This window comes from Ostrea edulis, chromosome 2 (genome assembly GCF_947568905.1).
Source record: "Ostrea edulis chromosome 2, xbOstEdul1.1, whole genome shotgun sequence".
Lineage (NCBI taxonomy): Eukaryota > Metazoa > Mollusca > Bivalvia > Ostreida > Ostreidae > Ostrea > Ostrea edulis.
Genome location: NC_079165.1, coordinates 96,865,434 through 96,879,256, shown reverse-complemented (window position 1 = coordinate 96,879,256; position 13,823 = coordinate 96,865,434). Strand labels below are relative to the sequence as shown.

At 37.0% G+C, this 13,823-nt stretch overlaps 1 protein-coding gene across 1 annotated transcript in view; it reads right to left on the bottom strand.

Annotated features, from left to right (window-relative positions):
• LOC125681856 (uncharacterized) overlaps positions 1 to 13,434 on the bottom strand; it is a 14,309-nt gene extending 875 nt beyond the window's left edge. Inside the window, exons 1-6 of the mRNA XM_048922110.2 lie at positions 13,284 to 13,434; positions 9,347 to 9,511; positions 9,104 to 9,223; positions 8,753 to 8,885; positions 3,780 to 3,988; positions 1 to 910 (exon numbers count right to left, since the gene is read on the bottom strand). The exon at positions 1 to 910 is cut by the window's left edge and continues 875 nt beyond it. Coding sequence (XP_048778067.1) covers positions 650 to 910; positions 3,780 to 3,988; positions 8,753 to 8,885; positions 9,104 to 9,223; positions 9,347 to 9,511; positions 13,284 to 13,394 — 999 coding nt within the window. The 5' untranslated portion in view covers positions 13,395 to 13,434 and the 3' untranslated portion in view covers positions 1 to 649. The remainder of the gene's footprint in view (positions 911 to 3,779; positions 3,989 to 8,752; positions 8,886 to 9,103; positions 9,224 to 9,346; positions 9,512 to 13,283) is intronic.
• Positions 13,435 to 13,823: the final 389 nt, after the last annotated feature.

Here is a 13,823-nt window from a genome sequence, read left to right as displayed (position 1 = left end):
CAAGCCAGTGCCGAGAAAATGTTAACAATACATGTATTTTTATCATACGATTGTATAATTCCAAACACTAGAGCATACGAAACGATACCTGACCGACCATACTTGTTTACAACTAGAGTGCAAGACCTTGTCAAAAATGTCAATAACTGTATAATATTGTATGTATCCATCTCGTAGATAAGTTAGAAACCGTAAAAATAGCCGCGTGCATGAATAAAATATAAGAAAATGAAATGTTCTTAAACATTTCCACATCTATTTTTCTAGAATCGGAGAAGTTGTTGATGACATCTGCAGAACTATGTAAACATTTCAATAATTTTCAGACCTATGTTTTGAAATAAAAACAGGAAAACCTCAAGAATCATGTTGTGGATCTAGAAAGGGGTACCAGTAGTAAGGACCTTATATTTGATAAAAAAAAATTACATAATTATGATTACCATTTTGATACTATGTAAGATTCAATAATAAAAAATAGTACAAACACAATGACAACGACCCCTTGGATAGGTTGAATCAGTCTTTAAACCATTGTCAATAGGGGGCTCCCTCCAGGAAAAATAGTTCTTGATACACCCATGATGCTGTGCACTGTTACCGAGGACACGCATCAAGAACAAAATAATCTTTTTTTAAATTAAATTCACTAAACATTTCCTGCAATTCGTTGCTGAAAATCGACAGTGAAATGAGCCATGGGCAGTTCTCTTAAAGCTCGTAAATAATTGAAACTGTTCTTGTGCTCTTGTTGTAAAAATCCCATTTCATTGAGGATGTGTTTCAGTCCTTCAGCACGTGCAGTCTCTAAAACGGCCGTGTAGTTAGCTAGTGCTCTAGCGGATATTAAATTGGCCTCCGCTGTTCCATCATTCCAAATTTCCTCCGCTTTGTTCCTCATTTGCTGGACCTGAATTACATAAAAATAATGATTAACAAGCGAGGCAGCATTTATAAAATTCCTGTGTTGTACAATTGTCATGTCGATATCATTGAAGGGATTTGACATATGGAGATATGAAAGTATGATTATATCATAAATCACATAAACGTTTGATTGATTGATTGTATCTTGCTTAACGTCTCGCTCGAGAATTTTTCACTCATATGGAGAAGTCACCAAGACCGGTGAAGGGCTTCAAATTTAGGCCTATTCACGGCGCTTAGCTTGCATATATTTTTATTTTATTATAAAGCAGTACAGAAGGTTGTTTGAAAATGGGGCGGGGAGGGGTCTTGATATATACAATTTATGCCCCTTGACCCAAAAGAGTTGGGCAAACATGGACCCCTGGATATACCAGAGGATGTCGATAGGTCGAATGCTGTCTGACGTGTTTCATATCAACTGTTACGCCGTTCTTTTCATACTAATTTTGATTAAGGATTACGTCGTGGCGGGTTTGACCGGTCATCAAAGGATGCTTACTCATCCTATAGCCATCTTATAACAGGCAGGGAGGGATCTTTATCGTGCCACACCTGCTGCGATACGATACCTTCATCGGCAATGGTTTGCGTCTCCATCTGAGTGAAATATTCTCGAGAGGGACGTTCAACAATACTCAATCAACCTATAGGCACCTGATCCGACCTTTGGTGTGTTCAATTAGTCAACCCGCATTTGCCCTTCTCTTAAGGATGTATGTTACACCAGAGAAATTTTATATGGATGAAAAGTGGAGATTATATAAGTACAACAATATTTTGAAATTAAAAACTTTCAAATTTACTTTTCATAGTTAAACAAGAGGCCCAGGGGCCTTATAGGTCACCTGAGTATCATGTAACAACCTTCCAATGTTTGAATTAGGTTTGTGTTTAAATATAAGAATTTTACTTTTGGATGGAAGAAACATTGAATAGCTATGTGGTCAGCCCCGCCTTTGCACCAGAACCCCTGACCCAGGGACCATATTTCAGTTTTGAAAGAAGCATCCTTGATCATCATTATCATACTATTAGTTTGTCTACTTAATACCCAGCAGCAGAGGAGAAGATTTTCAAAGAAATAAAATGCATTTTCACTATATGATCAATAGGGCCCCACCCTAATACCAGAACCCCTGACCCAGGGGCCATGAATTTCACAATTTTGAAAGAGGCATCCTTGCTCGTCATAACCATGCTATTGGTTTGTCTACTTAATACCCAAGGACAGAGAAGAAGATTTTCAAAGAAATAATGCATTTTCACTATATGACTTATAGAGCCCCACCCTAGCACCAGAACCTCTGATCCAGGGGCCATGAATTTCACAATTTTTAACAAGAGGTACTGTGAGCAATGCTCACTAAGAATACCCCCCGCTTACCCCAATCTCCCAAAGGGTGTTGGTAATAGGTATAAACTACCTCTTTTCTGAGTGTTGCTACTTCGATGTCCAGTGCGCATGACCTTTGACCCCAAAATCGATAGGGAACATCTTCATCCCATGGGTAGTCCATATGTTTGATATGGTGACTGTAGGTGGAAAGGATAACGCTTTAGAGCCCGGAAACCATATTGCTACTTCGATGTCCAGTGTGCTTGACCTTTGACCTTAAAATCGATAGGGAACATCTTCATCCCATGGGTAGTCCATATATATGATATGGTGACGGTAGGTGGAAAGGATAATGCTTTAGAGCCCGGAAACCATTGCGTCTACAGATGGACGGACGGACAGACGGACAACCCGATTCCAGTATACCCCCCCACAACTTGTTGCGGGGGGGTATAAAGAGGCATCCTTGCTCATCATTACCATGCTATTAGTTTGTCTACTTAATACCCAGAGACAGAGAAGAAGATTTTCAAAGAATTTCTACACTTTCACTACATGACCAATAGAGCCCCACCCTAACACAAGAACCCCTGCCCCAGGGGCCATGAATTTCACAATTTTGGTAGAGGGCTCAACGCTCATTATAATTATGCCCACAGTTTGGCTTCTTGATGTCCAGGAGTAAAGAAGATTGTTTAAAATTACACTCATTTTGATGGTTTTTGCCCCACCCCTCAGGCCCCAGGGGAACAGGGACCACGAATTTCACAACTTTTGTTTCCCTCCACCCACAGATGCTATATGCCAAAATTGGTTGAAATTGGTTCAGGGGTTTCAGAGAAGAAGCTGAAAATGTTCAAATGTTAACGCACGTCGCACGACGACGGACAAAAACAGATAGCAATAGGTCACCTGAATTCATTCAGGTGACCTAAAAATGCAGTTTTAGTAGAAAGCAATCTGCAAAAATAAATAAATAAAACCCCTTCTGGACCCGAACCCGCGATCTGCAGTTTAGTAGTCGACGTGTAAACCTACTAAGCTACTACCTACTGAGCTAGCCAATGAATTTTTAAATGAATAGGCATATATTGCTGATATTTATGTTTTCATCCATGTTTTAAAAGGAAGTCAGCCATTATGACGATGTAGAGTACCTCCTTAATATTCTTTATATTAGGATTTTTTTTTTTTTTTTAGATTGATCACTGTCCGTTATCTTCACTTTTTCATTTAGAAAACAATACAGCAAAACTTAACGAATAGACATCAAACAAAATGCAAAAATTGCATTAGAATGGGAATAACTATCTTCTCGTTTTGGTTATTTTGTGACCGTCTAAGCTGATTTAACGGTCACAAAGACCATTTTACCAGCTCCGCCAACGTGTCATCGATAAACTCAGTTTGCAACGGTTAAATTAGTAACCAAGCGATAAGATAGTTATAATCGGAATCACTAGATCTGTTTCCTGTCTATCCTTATACTGATTTAAACGTAACGGGAATTTACCATAGCAGTTGTATTTTTGCGTACAACTTTAGCTTCCTGTACGAGCACCTCGCGGTCGGATTCCTCTTGTAATGTCAAAGATCTCATGAAACGTTCTTGCACAGTAGCAGGTATGGTCACTTCTCCAAGTTGAAAGTATCGGACATCCACAAAATAGCCTTTGTCTTTCAGGGTACAAGTCGTGTTTGGTTTACAATTTGGAGGACAAGCTTAAATATAAACTAAATCTGTTAAAAATACTGATACTATATGTACTAGTAATAATAACATCTAATAATAATAATAATAATTTTATTAGATGGTATTCGAGTGGGTTTTCCGTTCGATTGATAGGTTTAAAATGTCAAAAGGAACAACTTTGCTTCAGTTTAAAAATACCGTATATTAGGGTTTCTTACTGCGTGTATCAAATTTCCACTTTCTTCGGGGACCGTTTCCGGACCACAGAACGAAGTAGCGTAAATTAGATAACAAAGTCGACTTTTTAAATAGAGTTATCTCTCTTTGCTTGTAAGTGTTGAGTTAACGGACAGTTCATTTAGCGATGTTCTGTATCATTTGTTTTCTGTACAAGTGCGGATATAAAAAGCTCAGATGTGCTCTGTGAGGCATTTAAAAAAGATATATTAAAATTGGTAATAAAAATTCATTCATAACTGATAATGAATTTAAAGAGGTCGCCGAGGAAGTAAAAAGAGAAGAGAACTGATGTACATAAAAACGAGGGAAAAATTATGGTACATATTCCCAAAACCAACGATATGAAATTGGGGCAATATGCAGTAAAGAACAGCCCAACTGCAGCTGATAAAAAATAAATCTAACTTTTGTTTGCAAGAAAATGCAATGAAAGTACTGTCAAGGGTTTCAAAAAGAATTATCTAAATCCTGTGAAATCAGCAGCGTAGCGCAAATTGATTGAGTGAAGTAGAATCAGAATGGGAAGTTTGGAAAGGCAGAAAATTGTTACTGAATTAGGCAATAAGTTAAAGGTAAATTTAGTCCGATGTTAAAATCCAGACCAAACTGTTGCCAGTATGATAATATATCATTGTGATTGTATATTGTCGAGAATATTTCACTCATATGGAGACGTCATAAATGCCGGTGAAGGGCTGCAAAATTTAGGTCTATGATCGGCGCTTATGGCCTTTGATCAGGGAGGGATCTTTATCGTCTCACACCTGCTGTGACACGTAGCTTCGGGTTTTGCGGTCTCATCCGATAATCGCCTCTTACGACAAGCAAAGGGTACTGAGGACCTATTCTAAACCGGAGTCCCCACAGATGTGAAAAGGTCCTTATTTTAATGAACGCATAATAATACCAGGGATTTTAATGTGCCACACGGTACATGATTTTATTACTGTTTAAGAACACCTGGAATAATTAATGATAGGCAATACGAAAAATACTTCAATTACATTACAGCCATATTTGCTGGAACATCGGATGGATAATTCCTTCCTTTCCAACTAAGTTAACGGGGTAAAACAACACAATGCCACCCAAAATTAAAGTCCCAGACGGATTTCACATTACAGAATAAAAACGAAAATCACGCGAGTACAATGAATGTCCATGTCGACAAATATTGTCCGTAAATCGACTCATTTGATTTGATATTTTATTACCATTTAGACAAAAGGATTGGCTACAAGTTCCAAGACCTAAATACTAGTAATCCCCTCCTTTACATATACAATCACATCATTTGCAATACAATGTCTAAATGACTATTTAGATGCTCATAAAGGGAGCGGGGGGGGGGGGGGGGGGAGAAAGGAGAAACCATGATATTGTCATAATGTCTATCCGATAAACCACGACGCAAGGCATTTCCAATCTGTCAATCTTTATCATCACAGGAAGTTATTATTATATATCACAGGTATGATATGGTTCAGGGAAAGCTCCGAAAGTTATCAAACAAATGGATTGAGGTTGAATCGCTAGTTACCATGACATGTCCTAAATCAGGATTGTTTGATTCATAATGAGTGCAATTTGTTTTAAAATATTTGAAGACAGGTGATTTTGTCCCTTTGCATCCTTCTCTGTTGGCGGAGAGGTTTTACATTTTTAGCTCACTTGAGCCTTCGGCTCAAGTGAGCTTTTCTGATCACATTTTGTCCGGCGTCCGTCTGTCTGTCTGTCTGTAAACTTTTCACATTTTCATCTTCTTCTCATGAACCACCGGGCCAATTTCAATCAAACTCGCCAAAAAGCATCCTTAGGTGTAAGGGATTCAGGTTTGTTCAAATGAAGGGCCACACTCTTTTCCAAGGGGGGATAATCAAGAATTAGTGAAAATTTGTTGGCATCTTTTAAAAATCTTCTTCTCAAGAACCACTGGGCCAGAAGAGCTGAAATTTACCTGAAAGCTTCCTGACATATTGCAGATTCAAGTTTGTTCAAATCATGGACCCCGGAGGTTGGATGGGGCCACAAGGGGGGATCAAAGTTTTACATACAAATATATAGGGAAAAACTTCAAAAATCTTCTCAAGAACCACTAAGCCAGAAAAGCTGAGATTTACATGAAAGCTTCCTGACATAATGCAGATTCAAGTTTGTTCAAATCATGGGCCCCGGGGGTTGGATGGAGCCACAATAGGGGATCAAAGTTTTACATACAAATATATAGGGAAAATCTTCTTCTCAAGAACCACTGAGTCAGAAAAGCTGATTTTTACATGAAAACTTTCTGACATAATGCAGATTCAAGTTTGTTCAAATCATGGCCCCCGGGGATAGGATGGGGCCCCAAGGGGGGGATCAAAGTTTTGCACACAAATATATAGAGAAAAACTTAAAAAATCTTCTTCTCAAGAACCACTGAGCCAGAAAAGCTGATTTTTACATAAAAACTTTCTGACATAGTGCAGATTCAAGTTTGTTCAAATCATGGTCCCCGGGGGTAGGATGGGGCCACAAGGGGGATCAAAGTTTTACATACAAATATATAGTTAAAATCTTTTTCTCAATAACCACTGAGTCAGGAAAACTGATATTTACAAGAAAACTTTCTGACATAGTGCAGATTCAAGCTTGTTCAAATCATGGCCCCCAGGGGGTAGGATGGGGCCACAAGTGGGGGGGGGGGGTCAAAGTTTTACATACAAATATAAGAAAAAGCTTTAAAAATCTTCTTCTCAAGAACCATTGGGCCTAAGAAGTTGACATTTACATGAAAGCTTTCTGACATAGTGTAGATTCAAGTTTGCAAAGGGTAGTTTGGGCCATAATAGGGACTAAGGTTTTACATGCAAATATATATGGAAAGTCTTCAGATATGGGCCAAGGTGACTCAGGTGAGCGATGTGGCCCATGGGCCTCTTGTTAATTTTTAAAATATTTGTAGGGCTGATTGTGATCAACATGATGTATAAATAATAGTCGAGTTTGTGTCTGGTTATAGGCCAAATAGCAGAGGATTCCATTTCATTCGGTGCGATAATTTTTAAATTTTGTTTGGAAAACATGAGGACGCGCTTCGATTTGTCTACACTGACCACAAAGTGTACACCTTCCCTTAATGAAGTGCAAAAGTGTACACTTTTGTTGAACACCCATCTACACCCAGTACAGGGTATGTGTTAGTAAATGCGCCGAAAAATTCACTATGGCTGAAAAATGGCGAGTCGGAATATTTTCAGACTTATCTCTCCAAATTGTTTGTAAAGTATCTAAGAGGATAATTCTAATGTAATGTATATAGTCATTTATAAGAGTTTAAAATGTATTCAAACGATCAAATGAAAACGATTGGTATTTCGTACAATAATCAAACCCACGTACGGCGCTAAAAATCAACAAACATTTTGGAGTATGACCTGGTATTTTTCATATGCAAGGTGAAGATAGCGAACAGTGATCAATCTCATAACTCCTACAAGCAATACAAAATAGATAGTTAGGCAAACACGGACCCCTGGACACACCAGAGGTGGGATCAGGTGCCTAGGAGGAGTAAGCATCCCCTGTTGACCGGTCACACCCGCCGTGGGCCCTATATCCTGACCAGGTAAACGGAGTTATCCGCAGTCAAAATATGTGTGTAGATATTTATAAATGTACATCAAAACACATTTTTGCGAAATAAAATTCCTAAATTTTAATAATTGTTTATACTGTACTTTATTTGATTAAAATCGTTAACTCTCCTATGAGGATCTCCTCAGCTGTTGAACGGCCATATTGAATATACTACATTATACACCAAATTGTACCTGATTATAAGGTGTAAACCGACTACATCGGGTGTAGACAAATCAAGCGCGTCCATAATGACTTCCTGTAGTGAGAGTCCATCATGTATTTTTCTTTTATGTTTATCAGCTTCTAATACCCAAACTCTGCTCACCGTAGTTCGTTTTTGCTGTCATTAAAAATCTGAACAAAGGTGATTGAGATTGAAAAATTGTCATTTATTACAATACCAAATGACGAAAGAAATCTTCAGCATAAGATTTTGGGGGAAATCTAATATTGATTTCTTTTATTAGGTTCTGTTATAGTGATGGAGATGTTATACTGTGGTACATACCGGTCGCGGTAGCGTTGTGGTAATTGCGTTTGCTTCGCAAGCGGAGGGCCCGAGTACGATCTCTTAAGACATTTAACATAGGTAGTGAATGTTCCTTCGCCAATCGCCCGCGATAAAAAGAAATGGGCCTTTCGGATATGACCTTAAAATCGGAGGTCCCGTGTCGCGGCAGGCGTGGGTACGGTAAAGAACCCTCACTACTACAAGTCCCGTGTCGCGGCAGGCGAAGGCACGGTACAGAACCTTCACTACTACGGCCATTAGCGTCATGCAGATGCCTAATTGAAGGCATTTTACCTACAGCTAGTAACGTCTCTACATGAGTAAAAGATTCTCACGAATGGATAGTAAAACAATAAACAAACAAAGAACATTAACTATTTGTCGAATTTTAATCATGTTTATGAATTAAAAAATGTTGTACCGTATGCATACGAAGAGCAGTCAGGCCTACAGCAGGTGCCCCCGAGACGTTCCCTGACGGCCTTGTAGATTGTCTCCTCTAGTAACTTTCTGTCAGATACTAGCTCTCGCGTTGTGTATGCTGTTGTTGAACCCTGCATTATAAACGACAGTATGAATGTTGTAATTGTACAAAAACTCTTTATGTAAAACAACTGAACAACCCCCGGGTCTCAATAATCAGGATTTAACAATAATTTTTACTGAATGTGTTCTAAACTCCCCAAATCATATATGTTGACTAGAATTTAATTCAGATGATGTTCAAGTTTCAAGACATGTGCTGCGATTGCATCATCTGTTTTGTACGAGCCTTCATTGCATCCAGAGCACTGGTTTTGATGATATCACTGTAGTCCAGGTCAAAGGTGTCGTGTAGCAATACCAGCAGATCCTTTCTGAGGAAATACTGGAAATGAACTGTGAGAAGGACCTGCAGATATATGAAATCTTAACATATCAAGAGGAACCTCTGGACAAGTTACTCATACTATACGATAGACCTATGGATGATTTGTTTAAATTATATGGTTTTACTCAATGATATATTTATTACCTCTAATTTGTCGGCTGTGAATATTTTAGCACTTTTCAATGTGACGTAATGGGCGTCTCGTGGGAAAATTTTGAATTCCATATCCGGTCCATAGAAATACCTCCCAGCTGTGTAAACGTCTGTTTTATCTACTATACCAGTTGACTTTTGTCGTTTAAATCCATACTGCAACAAGCAATAAAACTTTCGGGTATCAATGAACCAATTTACAAATTAATGTATTCGACAAATAATTGTGCGCATGTAACACGGTGCATGGCGATGTATTAAACAATAATATATGTCGCCTATAGGTCTAATTGGGTATGCATGTGAGGACTTTGTAAGAAGCACGGTAAAAATTCATCTCTAATAAAAAACCCAATTCATTTCATTTTATTCAGGTATAAAATATCACAGAATGTCATGATTGTAAATTTAAAATAACAAATTGAAACCTGGCATAATCTGCAGCACTATGCAGTAATAACAGTTAAAGAATAAGTGGATGTATGAATAACATGACGAATGATGATATAATAACCTAAGGATAACCCATAAAAGCTTAAATTAGCTTATTTCCAATGGGGTCCTTATATTTATATAATAGATATGATCAACAGACAAAAAGAATAAACATTACATGACTAACAATTGGAATTTTCACAGCGGGGTTAAGGTGTCCCGAGTAAAATAACAAGTAATAACATATAAAACATAAAGTAAAATTCTTTCAAGCGTCGTATATTTTTAGTAAAAATCGTTTGTCGATACATAAACAAACGTCGTATCACATGGGGAAATCCTTTGCTTAATTAACTATTACGTCGTCATACAAGTGACGTAGAGCTATTTTTATCCGCTAGACTTCTAGTTGTTTATCACCTCGGTACAGGTGAAAGATGCACTCAAATACTTTGCAGTTTGGGCTTGATATGTCGACATTGATATGGTAAATTTAAAGAGTGATACGGATCGGTACAATATCCTCTCAAATATAGCAATTTCCATTATCTCAACTCAAATGTTGGGCATTTTCCACATTCACATCCAAATCGTATCTAAACGAGGCAAAATATTGTACCTTCCGTATCAAAATCCTAAATCTGCAATTAAGGTAAGGTTTGCAACAACAGGGAAATAACTCTGGATATACCTCAGTGCACTTCGCGCTTTATGACGTCATAATGAAAAAATGCGTCACGTCATAGTTGAATCGAGGGAAAATTGTTATCTACTACCGCTGTCAAGTGTCAAATGTGTAACCCTCTATGACAAAATAGTAATAATGTTTCTCAAATGATCATTTATAAATTATTTTCTTTGATATTATGAAAGTCTACATTTTTTTTTTATATGTACATATATAGTATGCGCTACGGTTAATTTCCATTAAAATTATGTTGTGACCATGTAATCTCTGCGAATCTTGCTCAGTAGGGAAAGTAGGATTTATTTTGATGCTGTTATAATCGATCATTGTTTGTAAATAGTATCCTCAAAGACAAGGTTCGATATTAACGAAGCTAGGAATTTTTATGACATTCACATGCATTTTTAGAAAATAAATCGGACAATGCTCTCTAATTACATGCACTTCATATTTCAATGCTATGACATCTACATGCGCTGATAGAGCGATTTATCGCATGAACTTTGAAATGTAGAAAACGCGACTGATCTGATCATGTAAAAATAAAAAAGGGGTCTTCTCTAGCACATCTTAAAATAGTCTTAATTTTGTCTAAAAAACATTTGCATAACGTCGACATAAAACAGATTTATTAGTGTCAATTTTATTAACTTTATGTTTACCCCCCCCCCCCCCTCCCCCAAATCCACCACTGACCGGGCTTTATACTTTATATTGTCCAGAAGGTTACAGTTATAAACAAACGTCAAGCAATGGAACAAGGAGAGGGAAATTATTTCAAAGATGTAGTATAAAAGACAGGTTCGGGCTAATGTAACACGGAATTTATGACGAAGCAGGAACGTGGAAAACCTGCCGGGATATTGAAAATATTGTATTGTATTGAATTTAGAAAAAAACCTCAACATCTTAATTTCTAATAAATGTGATACTACAATACTTGACAAATAAATATAAATATCATTTTTGGGCTGGAATTGTATCTTATTCATGAAAATGCTCAATGCACTCTTCAAAAGTTGTACAATTATAAAACAAAGTGACAAATCGCATAAATGAAATAATTCTTTTTAATCTGTTACGGTTACCATGGAAACAAAGCCCGATGGGTAGTAATTCTATATGCTTTCTTAAATATTTATGGTCCAAATACTATTTTTAAAGTAAATTTTTTCTAACGTAGATCTTATAAAACTGTTCAATATACATTTTTTGTTGCCATGGCAATCAATTTAAATTTTATTCAAGATATAAAAAGTGCTATTTTTGGTGTTTTAAAATAACATATTTCCACCAATTAGTATAATCTTATAGATAATACTCTTTTAAAAAATTAAACCAGCTTTTTACCCCATAAGTTTGCCTCGTGCAGTTTTTATACCACCAGTATTCCCTTTTGTACAAAGATCCCGAAAATGTAAAACATCAGAAAAATAAGCCCATCTGGTCAAAAAACGACACGGGCGATTTTTTTTAAAAAGTCAATTTTTAAAAGATAAATTCCTACTGGACATACTGATATGCAACATGTCTTTGTTCGCTACATGTCAAAATGTCGCAAACCTTACCTTAATTACCTTTCTGAATATGCCTTGATCGAAATAAAATATCGTCATCTTTCACCTGTATGGAATCGATATGTACATGCGTTGGTTTTCTATACACTATACACATCGGGGGCGATATCAAGGTCACAAAGTGATGTAAAGATTACTTTACAGTCTTTCGTGCACATACTTTATATAAAAATATGAGACTTATATATTATCGAAGAAAACTGGGGGGGGGGGGGGGGGGGGGGGGGGGGGGGGGGGGAATCATCTGACAAACAGATTTAAACACATACAGCTTGAACACTAAATAACGGCAATAAATAGCGAGAAAATATTATGACATTTTCCCTGTGATACACCTATAGACCTGTACACGTCGTGACGTACTTTCATATTGTGACGTCATATAGTATGAAGTGCACCGAGGTACATTTTATGATGTTTGTTTTAACTTTACTCGGGACACCTTAACCCCGCTGCGAATTGGCAGGTTTTACTTAATAGTTTCATAATGCATTGAAAAATGATAATCTTCAGATATATTTTATACTAGAATACTTAAGTGATATAAAAAATACAAGTAACTTTAAACAAAATTGGACATGTTATCCGGTTACGCCCCTTGCCTTGCTGGCTAATAAAGGACTTTACAGCTTTTTTAAAACTTTGCTTCGTTGCCAACTCTTTCGTATCTAAAGGTAAATTATTCCAATCCTTGATAGCACTGTAAAAAAAAAAAAAAAACAACCGAGAAGATTGTTTGCCTTTTATCTTAGGTATAATAAAATATTTGTTTGTAGCACTTCTAGTATCATTATTGTTTAGAACAAATTGATCATAGAGATAATGTGGGGCTTTACCATAAAATATATTAAATACATGGTTCAATCTTAGCTGAGTAGCTCTGTCATCCACTCTTAACATGCCCAAAGAATCTAGAATGTCATACTAATAATAATATTCTATACTTGTTTATCACACTTCAGATTTCGCATACTGATGTACGAATGTTAAGGGTGTGGCAGGCAATATACATGTACTGTATGCCGACTATTTGAAATATGACATACGCTGGCTTGATATGTATATTTCCCAGCCATTCTAAAATACAATATATGTAGATCACGGCATATTATCATTTTCATGGAATTTTGTTTTAGATGAACGAAGTAAACGTGTTCTGTTGGTCAGCAGGTCGTATCTGATGAACCGAAAGCAAATGAATGTTTGCTAATCAATATCAATTTCATACCTCATAATACTCTATGTAACTGAAACTGTATACCATTAGGAAGCTTCCAATGATTAAAAAGACACATGTTCCTAGACCTATTGTTATCCAAACATGTGTTGTATTCCCCATTTCACCGGAGCCGGAAACAGACACAGAATATTAAAGTCACCCTTTGGTGAAATGAACAACTTTTTCGATCGATCTTTTCACCACAAAGATCTGGGTAGATCAATGCAGCATGTGATATGGGTGTGTTGTCCAGCATAGTATTGATTTTATTTCATCGTGATGCTACCTGTGAATGTTTCCCTGTACAGTGACTCTCCATAAAAAGTACCTTCAGATGATCGTATATTTTTTCTTTCCTCTATAAGATTTCCATAAATACAGAGATAAAATTAAATGGAGACTCAGGGGGAGGGACAGTCCCCTACCCCCAACTTTGTTTGACAACCTTTCTTATACAAATAAAGATATATTGGTGATTGTCACCCCCCCCCCCCCCCCCCCCCCCCGTGTTATTGATATATTTGATAGTAATGGTGAATGGGATTATTA